Source organism: Ahaetulla prasina, chromosome 7 (genome assembly GCF_028640845.1).
Source record: "Ahaetulla prasina isolate Xishuangbanna chromosome 7, ASM2864084v1, whole genome shotgun sequence".
Classification (NCBI taxonomy): domain Eukaryota; kingdom Metazoa; phylum Chordata; class Lepidosauria; order Squamata; family Colubridae; genus Ahaetulla; species Ahaetulla prasina.
The window spans coordinates 84,219,900-84,238,175 of NC_080545.1; the positions used below are offsets into that span (position 1 = coordinate 84,219,900).

The 18,276-nt window shown below is 40.3% G+C and overlaps 1 protein-coding gene across 1 annotated transcript in view; it reads right to left on the reverse strand.

The window, feature by feature from the left end:
- DCP1B (decapping mRNA 1B) overlaps positions 1-16,587 on the reverse strand; it is a 62,164-nt gene extending 45,577 nt beyond the window's left edge. Inside the window, exons 1-3 of the mRNA XM_058191894.1 lie at positions 16,373-16,587; positions 11,407-11,447; positions 2,303-2,430 (exon numbers count right to left, since the gene is read on the reverse strand). Of these exons, the coding sequence (XP_058047877.1) occupies positions 2,303-2,430; positions 11,407-11,447; positions 16,373-16,525 (322 nt within the window). The 5' untranslated portion in view covers positions 16,526-16,587. The remainder of the gene's footprint in view (positions 1-2,302; positions 2,431-11,406; positions 11,448-16,372) is intronic.
- Between the last annotated feature and the right edge of the window lie 1,689 nt (positions 16,588-18,276).

Genomic DNA, 18,276 nt, shown 5'->3' on the forward strand with positions numbered 1-18,276 from the left:
CCTCCCCTTCTTAGTCTATAATCTTTCCTTCATTCCCCAAATTTATCTCTAAAAATTTTCCTATAATCATCATCTATATTTTACATGAATACAACTCTCTTTTTAAAACTTTCAGTATAGATCTAAAGGCAGTCATTAATATTCTTTCTTAGAGTAGTCATGCAATCACATCAACCTATCCATCTACATGGAAATAGTCCTAAAATAAAGACTATTCAGTTCCTGCTATCTTCCTCTGCCTCTAGAAATCACTGTCTAATATCATTGCAAATCATAAGTAACAATATTTCTTTTAAAAATTTCAAATCAAAAATAATTTTCTATAGTCTTTCCCTCATTCCCCAAAGTATCCTTAAAAATTCTATAGTTGTTATTTATATTTTGCATAGATACAATTATCTCTTAAAATCTTTAATAAAGATCTGAAGACAGCTTAATATTCTTTCTTAAAGCGGTCGTGCAATCACATCAACCTATCCATCTACATGGGAATAATCCTGAAATAAAGACTGTTCAGTTCCTGCTATCTTCCTCTGTCTCTAGAAATCTCTATCTAATATAAATACAAATCATAAATAACAATATTTGTCTTTTAAACACCTTTGGGAGGGAGAATCTTGAGGAGAGACTGAAGCGCATACAGAATCTCCTTGACTTACAATCATTTGTTTAGTGAGTTACAATCATTTGTTCAAAGTTACAATGGCACTGAAAAGTGACTTATGACCATTTTTCACATTTACGACCATTGCAGCCTTCTATGGTCAGTTTTTTTTTTAATTTGAATTTATATCCTGCCCTTCTCCGAAGACTCAGGGTGGCTTACACAGTGTTAAGCAATAGTCTTCATCCATTTGTATATTATATACAAAGTCAACTTTTATTGCCCCCAACAATCTGGGTCCTCATTTTACCTACCTTATAAAGGATGGAAGGCTGAGTCAACCTTGGGCCTGGTGGGACTTGAACTTGCAGTAATTGCAAGCAGCTGTGTTAATAACAGACTGCTTAGTCTGCTGCGCCACCAGAGGCCCTAAGTGATTGCCATTTGGATGCTTGGTAATCGGTTCATACTTATGACGGCTGCAGTGTCCCGGGGTCATGTGAGCACCTTTTGTGACTTTCTGAGAAGCAAAGTCAATGAGGAAAGTCTGATTTAACAACTGTGTTACTAATGTAACAACTTCAGTGATTCACTTAACAACTGTGGCAAGGTGGGTCACAAAATAAGGCAAAATTCACTTAACTGCTTTGCTTAGCAACAGAAATTTTGGGCTCAATTGCGGTCATAAGTCGAGGACTACCTGTATCTCCTTGCCTGTTTTCCAGTTACCTTTTCCAACAGCAGCTTTCTTAATCTGTGTAGACCTCTGCATAGAGCTGGGGTATCCGGCCCACGGGGTGCTTAGAACTGGCCCGCCGGACCACCCTGGAAACTGCGATGGACTGGCTGTAGGTGGCCCTCCCAAGCTCCGTTTTTGCTGGCAGAGGAAGCTCTGTAGGAGGCTGTTGCAGCCGAATACAGAGCTTGAGAGCCCAATTTTGCTGGCAGAGCGCTCAGGCCACCAGAGGCACCCCCGACACAAGTGACGTTGAGCTGGCCAAACACAACCCTGATGCGGCCCTCAATGAAATCGAGTTTGACACCCCTGGTGTGGACTATTAATATCTATTCTACAAGTCCTCTTTTTCCTGAATATAATTGCTTTCATGATCAGGAGGTGAATGCAAGTCAGCCATTCTTCAGGACAACTTACCTTTCTAAGTTTTACTATCGTTTGTCTAATCCAGTATTTAGGAGAACTGACTGACAGAACTGAGCCTACTTGCTTGAACACCTCCTTTGCATTCCATTTTGGGACCTTTCTATAGAACTATAGAAAATATGCAGTGTAATTATTAGTATTATTTAAAATACTTTCTAAACGGTTGTTTGCAGAAATTTGTCCTATTCTCTGACGTAGGACTTATTTTTTTATGTGGATGTAGAGCAGGGGTCTCCAACCTTGGCAACTTTAAGCCTGGAGGAACTTTAATTCTGGGGAGTTGAAGTCCTCCAGGCTTAAAGTTGCCAAGGTTGGAGACCCCTGATGTAGAGGACTGCAGAGTTGCAGCCTAAGAAGGGGGGAAAAAACTTTATAATTTTTTTTTTCACAATCTCTTCTACGAGGTACTGAAATATGTTCCTTGATAAACTACTGAAATATGCTTTTCTAAACAGATGAGATAGTTTAGAAGCAGTGCATAAGAAAGCCATTTTATATAACAGCTCATTTTGTTCACGTGTTAGTAAATTACTCACATTTAGCATTTCTGTAGAGTAGAAAAGGATCCTGCAACTGGAAATCCAGATCCTTTGTTATGGGTTCTGTCCGATTTTCCATGCTCAGCCTATTCATAATGGTAAATCCATACTTGGGCGAAGCTGATCTGAAAATGACCAATATTGAAACCATCAACTATCTACTAAAAATAATTCAATTATAGTATGACAAATATTTTTAAAAGTACTGGACCAACACTTATAATCAGCAATTTTTGAGAGTTTGAAGAAATTATTATTATTCTCTCAAAAATTTCAACTTCGACGAAGAGCTACTGCCTCAAATATCAGTACTTGAGGGGCAATCAAAGTGATGAAGGGGTTGATTTATTCTTCATAGCATCCGAGGGCAGGACAAGAAGCAATGAGTGGAAGCTCATTAAATAGAGATTCTACCTGGAACGAAGGAGAAATTTAGAATAAAGAGCAATTAAATAGTGGAACAGCTTGTTTCCCAGAATTGGTCATCTTTCCTGTCTGGCTTATCTGGGAAGGCTGACACACCATAATTTCGTTGTTGAACAAATGGTTGTTAAGTGAGGACTACCTGCCCATCTCCACTTCCCACAATCGTTCTATGCCAGGATAGCCCTTCCAGTGACTTAAATATTTCAAACCTTCTTCCGTATCTTAAAACTGAAAGGCTGCATTTTGCAATAGTGGACAATTTCAAATGAAAGCCTGCCAGGCTGATTTGAGCTCTCACAGGGAAGCCCCCCCCCCCAAAAAAAACACACACCCTTGAGTTGAGTTTCTTGGACTGATGGGAAGAAGGTAGAAACGGAATGAAAAACCATACTAATTCTCTCTTAGCAGTTCCACTGAAGTCCCCACTTGTAGTTCTGTGTCCTATAAGCATCGCCTACCCTTATCCCGATGGGGAAATGTAAAATTTGTTACTACTGGTTCTGTGGGCGTTTAGTGGGAGGTGGGGTAATGTGACTGGGTGGGTGTGGCCAACTTTTTTTTTTTACTTTTAAAAGCATTTTTTGTACAACCTCTTCGGCTGAAGAGGTTGCAAAAAATGCTTTTAAAAGCCTCTGATGATCAGGCAACTCAGCTGGGATCGTCAGAGGGTTTTAAAAGCATTTTTTTACAACCTCTTTGGCCGAAGAGCCTCTGACAATCCCAGCTGAGCCGCATGATCATCAGAGCCTTTTTTTTAACTTTTAAAAGCATTTTTTCGGCCAAAGAAAAAATGCTTTTAAAAGTTTAAAAAAAAAAAACACCTCTGATGATCGCGCGGCTCAGCTGGGCATGGGGGGGGGGCAGGGATTTTTGCTACCGGTTCTCTGAACCACCCGCTGCCATCGCAACCGGATCAGGCGATCTGGTCCAAACTGGGAGCATTTCACCCCTGCCTTATCCAAATCTAACTGTTCCCTTGAGATATGCTGCGTCTTTCCCTTTGGAAAATCAGAAGCTCAAAGAAGCAATGCAGGAGTTTGGAGGAAAAACAGTGTGGGCGAAAGCCACACTTTGCTTGGAAGGAGCCATGGCAGTAGAGGAATGCAGAGTTGCTATATGCAAATTTTGCAAATCGCAACAAGTCTGTCCAAGTGTTCTACGGATAGGATATTTAGCAATGCAAATATTATTTTAAAATTGCATTATTCTGCACGATGTTCCCATTCAATTCTTGGTGATGTGCCGATGACAGATGACTATTAATGTCCGGTAATTGAAAAAAGTCTTTGCAGAATTGAGATGTAAATTGAGAGCGGTGAGATGAGGTCACACCATTTACTAAGCCCCTGAAAACGTGGCTTAGAAGCAGTTATGCGGTTTCCAGAGCAGATGGTAGCTCTTTAGAAGTAATAAAATGAGCCACCTTTCTAAATGGATCCACGATCAGTAGAACGGTCATAAAACTCTGCACATCTGGGAAATCAATAATAAAGTCCAGGGAAATTGTCCAATGGTGGAACGTAATAGCTGGAGAGAACTGGTAGGCTTAGCAGAGACATCCTCGACTCTATCATAGACATGACACGAAGAAAACTAGTCTTGGACATCTTCTCTTGTCCTTTCCAACTAGAAATCTCTAACCAAAGATACTGTAACTCAAAAACAACCCCATGCCTTGCAATGTTATTGTAAAGTATAGAGATAACCATGAAGAAGTAATGCAAGACCACTTAAATAAAACATCAGTTCAATTCTGAGAAAGAACAGGGGGGGTGGAAGAAACTCAAGATTATCCCCCCTGAGTTATTTTCTCACTCTTATTTCTTTCTCAGGACTGAACCTAGGGCTCCTGAGAGTTTTACTGCTCTTGCATTCCTTCTTCAGAGTTATTTCTGTACATATTATCATGGTTAAATTGCTACACCTCTTCCCAGAGGGGAAGGGGAACATAAAAATGACCATTGTGAAAAAGTGCTTCAGCCACAGAAAAAAGGAGAATCAATCTGCTTGGTTCCATGGAAGCCATCTGTTGGAACCTTGACAAACAGATCCTCTTGTTATAAGTAAATCTGATTGAAAAGATTCACTATCTGCCACCCCAGTGTCTCAGCAATATCCCTTCCCAGAAGGGAGAGCTAAATTTACCAGACCTCAAAATTGTGATAGGAGAGGGCGCATAGAGAACATCAGATTTGTGTTTGCACAACAGAAGTATCTGGCAGTTAACCTTGTGAACTAGGAACAGCAATAATGTAAAAGAACCAGTCCTTCAAAGTAGGCCAGATCAGGAAAACAGACTCCACGGGTTTGATTGGAATTATATTTATTGATATCGGTGCCAACATTAGAGACATGGTGGTGCAGTGGTTAGAATGCAGCATTACAGGCTAATTCTGCAGACTGCCATGCGTTCCATCCTGACCGGCCTTCCATCCTTCTGAGGTGGGTAAAATGAGGACCCAGATTGTTGGAGGCAATATGCTGACTCTGTAAACAGTTTAGGGAGGGCTATAAAGCACTGCGAAGCGGTACATAAGTCTAAGTGCTATTGCTATAGTAACAGAATCATGAAAGACTGACTTGCAGTATCGTCTTATACTCAAGAGAGTTAAGGCAGACCCAGCATCCTAATATTTTGTTTCTGGGCTAAAAGCATGTTTTTAAAGATATTGTTGAAACTGCCTCTTCATAGTTTTTCAAGGGACATCTCTGTGACTCTCTACATGAAGTTAAAGCAGGGATGAAATCCAGCAGGTTCTGACAGGTTCTGGAGAACCAGTAGCGGAAATTCTGAGTAGTTCGGAAAACTGGCAAATACCATCTCTGGCTGGCCCCAGAGTGGGGTGGGAATGGAGTTTTTGCAATATCCTTCCCCCAGGAGTGAGGAGGGAATGGGGATTTTGCAGTATCCTTCCCCTGCCACCCCCACCAAGCCACGCCCACCAAGCCACACCCACAGAACCGGTAGTAAAAGAAATTGGATTTCACCACTGAGTTAAAGTGAGAGAAAACTTCTTCCCACCTGGTCAGATATTGAGTGAGGCTTTCTGAGCTTTCTGTGATGTTCCAAATTCTTATGATCAGTTCCACTCAATCAGGAGGAGACGTCTCGACTAAAATGCAGCCATAACTCAAAAGAAGAATTCAAGGCATCACTAGGCACAATAAAGGGCCAGCTGAGATCTGAATGGTGGAGCCGAGGCTGGGAGGACAAGTGAAGCTTCAAGCCATGAAAAGATGCTCGTTCTTGAGTAGATAGACCTTTAAAACTGCCATCGTTTTCCAGAAGCTGAGTTAGTCATCTTGTACACTTAGCAAAATCTAGAAAGAAGCACTTATAAAACTTGGCCAAAACCCCTCAAAGTTGGACAGCCTTAACATTTCTAGGTCTCTGCTATGTAAGAATAGGTTGCCCCTTGGCCAGATCCATCTGCATTCCTTGTGTCCTATGCTGGAAGATCAGCTGCCACTTTCCAACTGGGCACCGAGCCTGTATTTGCATAGATGCTTTAACATATCCCTGACACGAGCAGATGCAACGATCCTCTGAATAAATCAAAATGTCATCTGAGTAAACTAGACATATTTGTCCAGAATATCTCATTCATGAATTTGGAAAAGACAGTAGGGCAATTAACTAGACCAAAAAGCTCTATTCAAACTTGTCTGTAATAAGGGTCAAAGACTGTTAAATATTCATGATCCTCCTTCATTCAAATTGAATTGCAAGCTGCTCTCAAGTCCAACTTAAGTGAAAACATGTGCTTTCTGAAGGTGGCCCAGCAGTTTCGAAAAAAAGAGGCAGTGGATAATGTGCTCTAATGGTTAAAAAATTGAGAAGTCGAAAGCCATAAACTGGTTTCAAGGAAAAATTATCTTCTTTTTCATTAACAAAAATTATGGGGTAGATTCAACGAATGCAAGAGGGCAAATAGTTTCTTCAGATTGTTGTCCAGAAACTGCTTTAAAGTGGCCAACTCTTGAGTAAACATGGGATATTGTTGCTTACATAGCTACGATCTGGCTCCAAGTAGCAGAATGATCGCACAATCACATGCTTGGTATGCCACAGAGGTGGTATTCAGCACGTTCTGACCAGTTCTGGAGAACCGGTTGCGGAAATTTTGAGTAGTTCAGAGAACCGGTAAATACCACTTTCTGACTGGCCCCGCCCCAATCTATTCTCTGCCTCCCGAGTCCCAGCTGATCAGGAGGAAATGGGAATTTTGCAGTAACCTTCCCCTGGAGTAGGGAAGGAATGGAGATTTTACAGTACCCTTCCCCTGCCATGCCCACCAAGCCATGCCCACCAAGTCATGCCATGCCCACCAAGCCACACCCACAGAACCAGTAGTAAATAATTTTGAAACCCACCACTGGTGTGCAACATGTTCCCCCCCCCCTAAAAACATTGGGCAAAATCTTCTTTTTGGGAGGTGGGGTGATGAAGGAGGTTCCATTCCCTTCTCTTCTCTTCTCCAGCATAGAAAGGGGAGAACAAAAGTAAAAGGTTTGCATCCCGCGGCATTAGCGTTGTTGTGAGGATAAACAAACAATCCCCGATTCCTAGTGAATACCAAGATTATGTGTCTGTAGCTAGTCTGTCATTCAAATATTGGAACTGTACAAGAAAGCAATCAAATATAGATATAGAAATGATTCTTCATGGTCATTTATTCTCAGCTACAAAGGAACTGTTTTTACCCTATTTGTATACCTTATGTATACCCTATGACTATCATTAAGTGTTGTACCTTAGGATTCTTGATGAACGTATCTTTTCTTTTATGTACACTGAGAGCATATGCACCAAGACAAATTCCTTGTGTGTCCATTCACACTTGGCCAATAAAGAATTCTATTCTATTCTATTCTATTCTATTCTATTCTATTCTATTCTATTCTATTCTATTCTATTCTATTCTCCCTTCCCTTCCCTTCTCCAGTATATGCAGAATGGGCCCTGATGTGAGGAGACCTGCCACTGATAATCTCCAACTGCATAATCTTCTAGTGGTTGTACATGAAAGCCCAACTGCTGCATAAGAGCCCCATCTATGAAATTAAGGGTCACCCCAAAATTTTGACCCAACCAACAAAGGTCCATGATTATAATTAAGGTATTTCCCAACCACTTCAAGATTTTATATCATCGCTGAATCATCTTTCAAAAAGTAGTTTCTTTAATGAATGGTATTTTTTTTTGGGGGGGGGGATTGACCTAAATGTTGTTTTAATTTATATAATTATTAGCGGCATACCTTAAAAGAGCAGTGTATGCATAATCCCAGCAAAGACTTTGCAGAAGTAATACTGTTGCATTGTCCCCAAATTTATATTTACAAAACCTTGAAGCCTCCTTCCAGTTTATTCATTTGCTTCTCCCCCATGTAAAGCATAAAGCTATGGCTTTTATTTAGAATAAGCCTTATTTCTTACCCATGGCTTATAGGATTGCAGGCCAACTGCCTTACTATGTTAATACAAGAGCTGATACAGAAGAAATTTATTCTATAGATGCTCTGTCATCATTTCTCCTTTTTCCCCCCTGTACATTTTCAGCACACAGCAATTGAAACTAGTGGGACATTTTAATCCGAAGCCAAATTTAATACCACTGAAAAGAAACAATATCTGGGAAGTGTTTCAAGTTGAGAGTCCCAGGGGACATTCTGAGCCCAGAAGACGGAATGTACAATACATGAAACAAGGCAACAAAAACAAAAATGAAACAAAAATGGAGCTGAAAGAAACCAAACACAATAACAATCGGGACATCGTCCTATCTGCAGCTTGTTCACTTTGTTTAATTGTCCCCTCCAATAGGATAACTTCTAATATTTTAAATCGCATTTGTCTGCTCCTCAATTTTAGCAGCAGCAATCTCTAATCCAGTTTAATTATCCAAATAGCCACAGCTGCAAGATACAATCTGTCATCACCATGCCTTCTATTTTTAACACGCTGAACCAGTTATTTTTCCAGAACAAAATGTGTGAATTTTACAAATATTTGTTTGTGAATACTTCATAAGCAAAGCAAACAGGATGGGGATCATTTTATTTTATTTATTAGATTTAAAATGGTGCCTCGCTTCAGGCTGAATCAGCTCCAAGCTGATATTGCCGAAAAACCAAACTCAGATACTCTTAAGCATTCGGTGTCCTTCCTTCCTTTGATTATTAACCACTGCAATCCCAAAATTCCTAGCGACTTGCAGTCGACGCCTAGTTACATAACCTAAATTCTGATAAAAACAAAATGTCACATTTGCGATTTATTTATTGTAATATTTCCACTTTCCTTTAAATACAGAAAAATTAAAGGGCCTTACAAGCAGTATTTTAAAATGAGATTTATAGATATTTAGTTTATAAATGAAAGTGGGTTATGTTTGGGGTGGGAGGGGCAAGAGACAATATGATTGGTCAAACTAGAATTTAGAAAAAACACCACCTCCAGAATAAAATGTTCATTAACATTTACTGTACAATTCATATATGTTGTGTAGAAAGTGTAGCTATATGCATGTACATAGAGACTGATTTCCTTATTACTTTCCTTATTATGACTTATTCCTTCAGTATGCAATGCCAGACTATCTTTTGAGCTACGGGTAGTGAATAGAAACAATTTGGTCACAGGTGTCTGGCTTCGCCACATTGCCACTCAGGATCAATATAGTTTACTGTGAATGTTTTCTTACAAGGGTGTTTTAAGCAGGTCACATGGGGGGAGACCTGGGGTAGGTTTCAACAGGTTCTGACCAGTTCTGGAGAACCGTTGGTGGAAATTTTGAGTACTTCTGGAGAACCGGTAGTAAAAATTCTGACTGGCCCCATCCCCATCTATTCTCTGCCTCCCGAATCCCAGCTGATCGGGAGGAAAGGGGAATTTTGCAGTAACCTTCCCCTGGAGTGGGGAAGGAATGGAGATTTTACAATATCCTTCCCCTGCCATGCCCACCCAGCTATGCCACACCCACCAGGCCACACCCACAGAACTGGTATTAAAAAAAATTGAAACTCACTATTGCAGGGGACGGGGACGGGGGAGGGAGAGATGTCACAGTACCTTTGGCATGCGACTCACACTGGACATTCATTGCAAAAAAAAAAAAGCTTTAATTTTTGAATGGGAGCCCCTCAGGGTCTATTATAAACTATCCAGTTACATAAATGTTTTAAATAAATAAATATAGGAAATGTAAAATGTGAATTGGATCAAAGCAAACAGGAGTTTTACAGAGGGGAGGGGAGCTTGTGCTTAAGAAGCTCCAAACTTCCCACTATAGTGAAGGGTACAAATAAAAGGTGGTCCTCGACTTACAACCACAACTGAGCCCAAAATTTCTGATGCTAAGTGAGACATTTGTTAAGGGAGTTTTGCTACCATATTATGAACTTTCTTGCCATAGTTGTTAAGTGAATCGCTGCAATTGTTCAGTTAGTGACACTAGTTAGTTGTTAAGTGACTCTGGTTTCCCCACTGACTTTGCTTGTCAGAAGGTACTAACAGGTGATCACATGACCCCAGGACATTGCAAACATCATAAAGGGCCTCTGGTGGCTCAGACTGCTAAGACAGTCTGTTATTAACACAGCTGCTTGCAATTACTGCAGGTTCAAGTCCCACCAGCCCCAAGGTTGAGCCAGCCTTTCATCCTTTATAAGGTAAGTAAAATGAAGACCCAGATTGTTGGGGGCAATAAGTTGACTTTGTATATAATATACAAATGGATGAAGTCTATTGCTTGACATAGTGTAAGCTGCCCTGAGTCTTCGGAGAAGGGCGGGATATAAATGCAAAATAATAATAAATAAATAAATAAATAAATAAATAAATAAATAAATAAATAAGAGTCAGTTGCCAAGCTTCTGAAATATGATCACGTGACCACGGGGATGCTGCAACAGTCTTAAGTGTGGGGAAGTGGTCATAAGTCACTTTTTTCAGTGCCCTTATAACTTTAAACAGTCAGTAAATGAATTGTTGTAAGTGGATCACCTGTAGCGTGAGCTCAGAAGCAATTTCCCCTCAAATATCAACTATAGGCTGTAACCCTCTGGATGGCCACTAGATGGCAGCAAAGGAACACGAAAAATTAATTTCCGGCTGCCCTGATTTTTGCAGCCAGATCTGGTAACCTCAACTATCCCCTTCCATGCCTGGAGGCAGAGTTCTCACTTCAGAGGAGGAAAAAAATTATTCTCATGAATGATGGCATCAAGATTGCGGAGGAGGATTGGGTTGTTAGTAAGGACCCCCTGGCATGGCCCTCAAACACAGCAAAGGTTTACACCAAACAAAGAGGCACACAAATATAATCTTCCACTGTCTGCTATGTAATACATGGAAGAAATTTATTCTTTCAATGTTACTCTTTTTCTAAAAGGAGGGATGGATTTCGTCCCAAGATATACCGTGAGGGATTTCGTCCCAAGATATAATAAATTTGCTGAGCAGGTTATTTTAAATATCGATTCATCCTATTAACGCCCAAGCGAGGGTATTTTATTTGGTGGTTTGATAACTGCACCAGAGGAAAATAACATTTTGAAATGTGCGACTGTTGATTCAAACAATTCAATTCTTTGCTCTCTCTTTTCTGCTGTTGCGAATGGAATGACTTAACAACTTTAATCAGAAAAACAAAAATATTTTAACGGCCTCACCTTGTATACACAAATAGTGTTCCTTCCACATCAGTCTTCTCCTAAAATCAAATTAAAATTGTTTTAGTTGTTTTAATGAAGTTGTGCAAAAGTGCAATCAAGCTATTAAAAAGTATATTTTGTAGAGACAGGAAACTTGTGTTTTTACTCTTATAAGTGATCCCACTGCCTTTTTAGCACATGTACTCTAAGTCAGGGGTCTCCAACCCTAGCAACTTTAAGCCTGGAGGACTTCAACTTCCAGAATTCTGGGAGTTGAAGTCCTCCAGGCTTAAAGTTGCCAAGATTGGAGACCCCTGCTCTAAGTCAATTCTCCTTTTTCCAAATATACAGTATACTTTCTTCCCCAGTAGTCACAATCTTAAAACTTGTGGGCTGAGTAAATGCTCCTAAAATGAAATGTTTCCTTCATTAGGGGGAATTAAGGACAATTTTTAATTAATTTTGTGATAGCAGCCATTTTTCCATATTTTGAGGATTTTACTGAATTATAATATTTGTGATAAATGTCCTGTACTAAGACTCTCTATAGTCTCGAAAACAACTGGAAATACTAACAATTCCTAAGAATGCTTTCATTACCAAATTAACACCTGGTGCCGGTAAGGAATTCCTATGGGGTATGCTTTATTATTGACTTATAAATTGTAACAAGACATTTGTTATCCATCTGATTTTAAAATGCATCAGAAAAGTGATAGGACTAACAATATCTGCAATAAAATATACAATTAACCAATATTCCACATTTTAAATTTTAAATCAAATTCATATGCAATGTAATTGTACATATATTGACAAACCACATTTGACAAAACCATTATATTGACAAACCATATTTCTGAAAGCATGGAGGATACCTGATCACAGAAATATATCAACAAAGAGACAGAAATTCATTTTCCTGGGTATAAATAAGTTTGTGCAGTGATTTAAAAAGGTTTTAATAAAGCCTCACATAATAGCTGTCAATATAAAAAAGGAAAAAGATTATGCAAAGCGAAGTAGAAAGCATTAACAGGTTAAAAGAATTAGTGTGGATACCAATATTTTTATATATTTTATACCAGGGGTCCCCAAGTCCAAAGCCGGTCCACTGGGAATCACAAGCAGCAGGCAAACACAAGGATGCGAAACCATCCCCTCCCCACCCCCCGCCGACCACCAGTCTACAGAGCCAGAAAGATTGGGGACCGCTGCCCTACCCAATGAATGTTTAGTCTGAATTTAATATTATCGCTATCCTGAAAAGGCTATGTAAAAAGAAAAAAAAATCTACACAGCAGTATATATATATAGAATAGGCAGATTGTGTCGGGCTGGAAAAATATTTGGATGTGAGCAAGAATATATAGAAACTATGCATCTTTGCTGCCATCTACAGGACACCCAGAGCTTTACAACTCATATATACGGCAATATGCTTAACATATATTCCACTTTTTAAAGATAGCTATATTATATTATTAATACACGCTAATTATTTTTTCATATAGATATGATTTCAAACCTTATCATCATTTTTCATATAGATATGATTTCAAACCTTATTTCAGAAATGTAACTTTCAACAAGTCACATACGTTCAAATACCGTCAAATACATTGAAGTTAAAGAGTCAAGATATTAAAAATGCCAACCGAGGATGGAAGCTTGTTCCTGGAAACACCGTGAACTTTGGAGTTTCCAATTTAGTACATATAATTCAGGAAAGGGGGAAAAAAGTTAATTTTAATTCATACGGAGTCCAAGATAAAACAAGCGATCATTGTATCATTTACAAGGACCTGAAAGAGCAACCAGTGTTGAAGAATTCTGGAGAACTCTTAAGATGTCTCCTTTCCCCACTCCCTCCCATTTTGGTCAGTGCTAACAAACATATTGTCTAGTTCTGGATTTTGGAATTAGTATGCATGGGTGATCAAAAATGCTGGGTGCAATAAAAGCACAAATAGTTCAATTGTAATGTAATCAGGCTCAGGAGTCAGATTTTTTGGAATTTAATGGGCAAAATATTTTTAACGTATTCCAGAACGTGAAGAGAAGTTTGGTGGTGTGGTGAATCAAGGAAAGTATCAGGAAAGGGTCATCAGGAAAATAAAAAGGAGAAGAATCACTGAGTGCTATGTAAATCAATGAACAAAAGAGATAGTGGCATAAACAACGGGGGGAAAAAAACCACTTGAAACATTTTAATGAAGTGATATAAAATTAGTAATAAGCTGACCCTGAAAGGAGAGCCAGGTATATGCACTGACCTATAAACTTCATATCTGTTTGACAAGAGCTTCCCCAAAACAAATGGACAGTGTTAATATGTAGATGAGTTATGGTCCATTTACTGTTAATTTGGAAGAGGGAGTTTGGTGTGGTGGTTAAGGCAGGCTAGAAACTGGGAGACCATGAGTTCTAGTCCCATCTTAGGCACAAAGCCAGCTGGGTGGCTTTGTGCCAGTTACCCTCTCTCAGCCCTAGGAAGGAAACAATGGCAATTGTTTGAAAATGCTGCCCAAGAAAACTGCAAGGACTTGTGCAGGCAGTCTCTGAGAATCAGATATGACTGAACAGGGGAAAAAAAATGGAAATTGGTTTTTCCTGATTAAGTAGGGCGGCTGCAGGTATATTTTTTTAAAAAAAGGAAAGGGTAAGAAAAGCAACTAATTCCAAATTAGAATTAAACCCTTCTGAGTGGGATGGCTGGAAACAAGATTATCCCTCACCCTGCCAGTTCAAAGTGCTAGAAGGGGAGGAAAGGGGACACAAATGTCAAGTCATGTTGTACCATTACCCACACAAGCTTTGTCCCTTTTGTTTGTGCTTCATGATGTTGCACTGATCAGACAAAAAGGTAGTGCTTACATTGCCAAAACATGATGTTGATTTCATTATTTTGACAAAGCACTGTATCCTGCCAATGTCTGTGGAAGGACAGGCCAGTGTATTCTACCTAGCACAGGGGTGGACAATTGATTTTCCTAAGGGGCTACATGAGAAACAGTGACTGTTGTGGAAGGTCAAAACGTAAGGCTGTGAAGGTGAGTAGGCATGCACGCAAGCACATACGTAATTGGGGGGGGGGGAAATAGCAGTCACCTTTAAAATAAAACCAATGTTGATGTATTGTGTGTATGGTGTACCCTTTATTTGCATTTGATTTCCAATTTACAAATGACTTCAAGTGGGCCAGACAGAAGCAGCCAAAGGGCCAGATGTGACCATAAAATGCCCAAGTCTGACCTGAAAGATACATTTATCATATCTGCCTTGGAAATAGGCAACAATCTGAAGTCAAAGCTTTTGCCTTACTACAGCTGGTAGCAACTGGTGGAGTCAGTTTGGTCTAGTGTTAAAGGCACCAGGCTACAAACCAGGAGACTGTGAGTACCAGTCCTGCCTTAGGCATGAAAGCAGGTTGGGTGATCTTGGGCTATCACTCACTCTCAATCCACCCCGCCCCACCGGGATAAATGTTCTCTGCCTTGAGCTATTTATTAAATAATACAGGCCGAATAAAATAAACAAAGTCAAGTTCAGCTCCCAGGAATTATGCAGACACACCCATGTGGTTTTCTTGACACCCTTATGGAAGTGGTTCTTGCAGGATTCATCATGGAGAACATCTATTCACTTGGATGCTCAGAGTCAACAATGACTTGATGGCACATCATCAATTAAAATAAAAATCCTTCCATTATAGGGATTTGTTTACTTTCCAGGCCAGCCTTTCCTGGGGCTCTCATCTAGCCCAAACCTGATTACTGAGGATGTGCGGTGAAGCTTTTTTGCCATAAGGAGCTCCCTTTTAGGCACTCCCCTCCTTGCCAGCTGAAAATCACCTATCCCAATCATCAGTTATTAACCTCAATGTATTTGGACAGTCCAATACTAGGTGACTAAAAGCCGGGTGCACTAAAAATAGATTGGCTAGCAGTGGTGGGTTTCAATTTTTTTTACTCCCAGTTCTGTGGGTGTGGCTTGGTGGGAGTGGCTTGGTGGGCAAGGCAGGGGACGGTTACTACAAACTCCCCATTTCCTCCCGATCAGCTGGGACTTGGGAGGCAGAAAATAGATGGGGGCGGGGCCAGACATAGTTTTTACTACTGGTTCTCCGAACTACTCAAAATTTCCGCTACCGGTTCTCCAGAACTGGTCAGAACCTGCTGAAACCCACCTCTGCTGGCTAGGGTTGTTCTGCACCATAATCTTATATTATTGAGGAGATGGGAGGTGGGGGATTTAGGACACTGATTTTTGGATCATCCACATTATTAATTATTCTGGGAACAGATTAAATCTATTCTCAGGCTTTTTTAAGTTGGTGCTAGACTGCGGGTATGTCTGTTTTGAATGGCACATTGGCCATGGCATGTAACTTTGGCTGTTGGCAGGCTGCCCCCTCTCCGCTCCTTATTCCAGTTCCTCTCTGCTTATCTTGGCAGCCAGGGTAGCTCTGCTGGCAGATCCCTGGAGCTCATCAGCAGAAAGTGCTCCCTGATGCGAGAAAGGGATTTCTTGCAAGCAAAACTGACATGTGCTTCATTTTTAGACCTTGTGCAGATAACGCCTCATTTGTCCCTTTTGAAATAAGCCCAGGCAGGAAAAGAACTGTCAGATACCTCCTACAAAGAATAAAAGGGAATTAAATTGGAAGAAGGCTCCCTCTATTAACCATTTCGGTAAAAAAAAAAAAAAAGGGCAACGATCCTAACGATTCTCTGCCCAAAATATAAGCAAGGCAAATCTGAAGAGGAAAAAAAATGACCTCTAGTTAAAAGCGAAGGGATAATCGTTTAGGAGGTTTACGGGACTTTCCGCTTGAGTGGATGCCACGTAAAGGCTTGAAAGACTCCTCCTCCTTCCGCTCCTATACTATGGGATTTACGGTACGGGAACGACAGCTACACTTTATTCCGTCTTTCTTACACTTCCCCACCAACCGTCCCGGGATTGCACTTTGCTCACGCACCCACTCATTGGCGCGATGCCCGAAAGTGTAGAGCGCCACCTGGCTGGCCACGTCCAAGATGCTGCTGATGTAGGGGTCGTGCCGCTGGAGAGCCGCCAAGCTGATGTCCAACCCCTTGCCCAGTGGGGCAGCCCCAGCCACTGACGCGGCCATCTTGCCTCGGAGAAAAATAACTCTCCGCGTTCGGAGCAGGCGCAGCTAATCAAGTCCCGAGAAATAGATTGAACACGACGGCTTTTTCCACCGATCGCAAGCAATCGCAAAACTGGGGGGGGGGGAAGAGGGGGGATAAGGAGCCCCGGCAAATCGAACACCGATTGCCGTTAGCGCCGGATTGTTGCTACTGGCAACCCTTCTAGCTTTCCCATCGCCAGTCTTGGCTTTTGATTCCCTCCCACTAGTTATTTATTTTTTTTAAAGTATTTTTCCAGCTAATTTAAAAAACCCAACTCCGTGCGAGACTGATTTTAATCTAGGACGCAAAATTCTTTGCAACTGCCAAATGAGAGGATCAATAGGAGGATAGCTCTCTTGCCCCAAAGATTAGAGAAAATTAAACATTATTGAATGTTCGTTCACGTTAGATTCGGATGGAGGAACTGGAGAGTTTCCTATCATCTTGATATCTTGTTGCCAGGACTGCAGTCTTTATTCAGAAGACTTCAGTCTGCTGAGGAATTCTGGGAGTTGAAGTCCATAATTTTTTTGGGTTTTTTTAAAAAAATAATCCATGCCAATAGGCTGATGCACACTGCCCTGTTTTACAAAAAGTTAAGCTGAAAATGAACCAGAATTCCGCTGTATTAATTTTTCTATAGATTAATGGATTGGTAGGAGATAACTCTTGATAGCCACCACACAACAATAGATAATCCTGAAGTTATTTGATCTTGCTCTACAGCAGGGGTCTCCAACCTTGGCAACTTTAAGCCTGGCGGACTTCAACTCCCAGAATTCTGGAAGTTGAAGTCCGCCAGGCTTAAAGTTGCCAAGATTGGAGACCCCTGCTCTACAGCACTGTTTCTCATCCTTTGCAATTTTAAGTGGTGGTCCACACTTCTTAAAATTACCAAGTCCTCACTTCTTAAATTTGCTGAGCTCCAGAAATATTGCTTTAAAGGTTGGTCTTCAGCACCGAAAGAAAGGACAGCCTCCCTGCCTGAGATGAGATATTTTAATAATCTAGAAAAACTTTTTGTCTGCTGGGTGGGTGAATTGACTTGTCCTAAACCTGTTGAAGGGACAAATCAACTGACCTGCTCATCCCATGATTTCTGCTTAAAATACTAGCAACTCTTACATGTATTTGGCGGTTAAATCAAATACTAAGTTGGTGTGTCAGGGGATGGTTGTTCCAACTTCTTTTTTCTTCAAAATTTAACTACAAATCTTTGCTTCTATGTCAAGGCAAACAAACAAAAGGGAGAAGATAAAAATGTATAATTTATGGTCATCATTGACCCTCTAAACTTATTTTCCAAGACCTGTTGAAGTTATTTTTTTTGCAAATGTTAGATATTTTTCCTACTCCCTCATTTTTTCATAATTTGCTAAGTTTCTGGGATTCTTACTTTAGCATTTTCCAAATGATTGATAATATTGGGGAAATACTTCTTTTATTATAAACTAGAGGTGAGGAGGAGTCTGGGAGAACCTTTTCCAACTTTTTTTAAAAATAAAATAGATTAAAAGAAATACAGAACACTTTAATCTTAGAGCCAATGGCTTTTAATAAAATGTGTAGCTGGAAAAACTGCTCCCAGATGTGTCCTCATTTTTTTGTCATCATAGACTAACGTAGGCTTGGGCGACAAGCTGGTTGGTTAATTCGTGTCGCAACCAACACAGGGGGATTCTTTTCACAATCTAAAAAAAAGGACCCTGCAATTGTGTGGAAAAAAAAG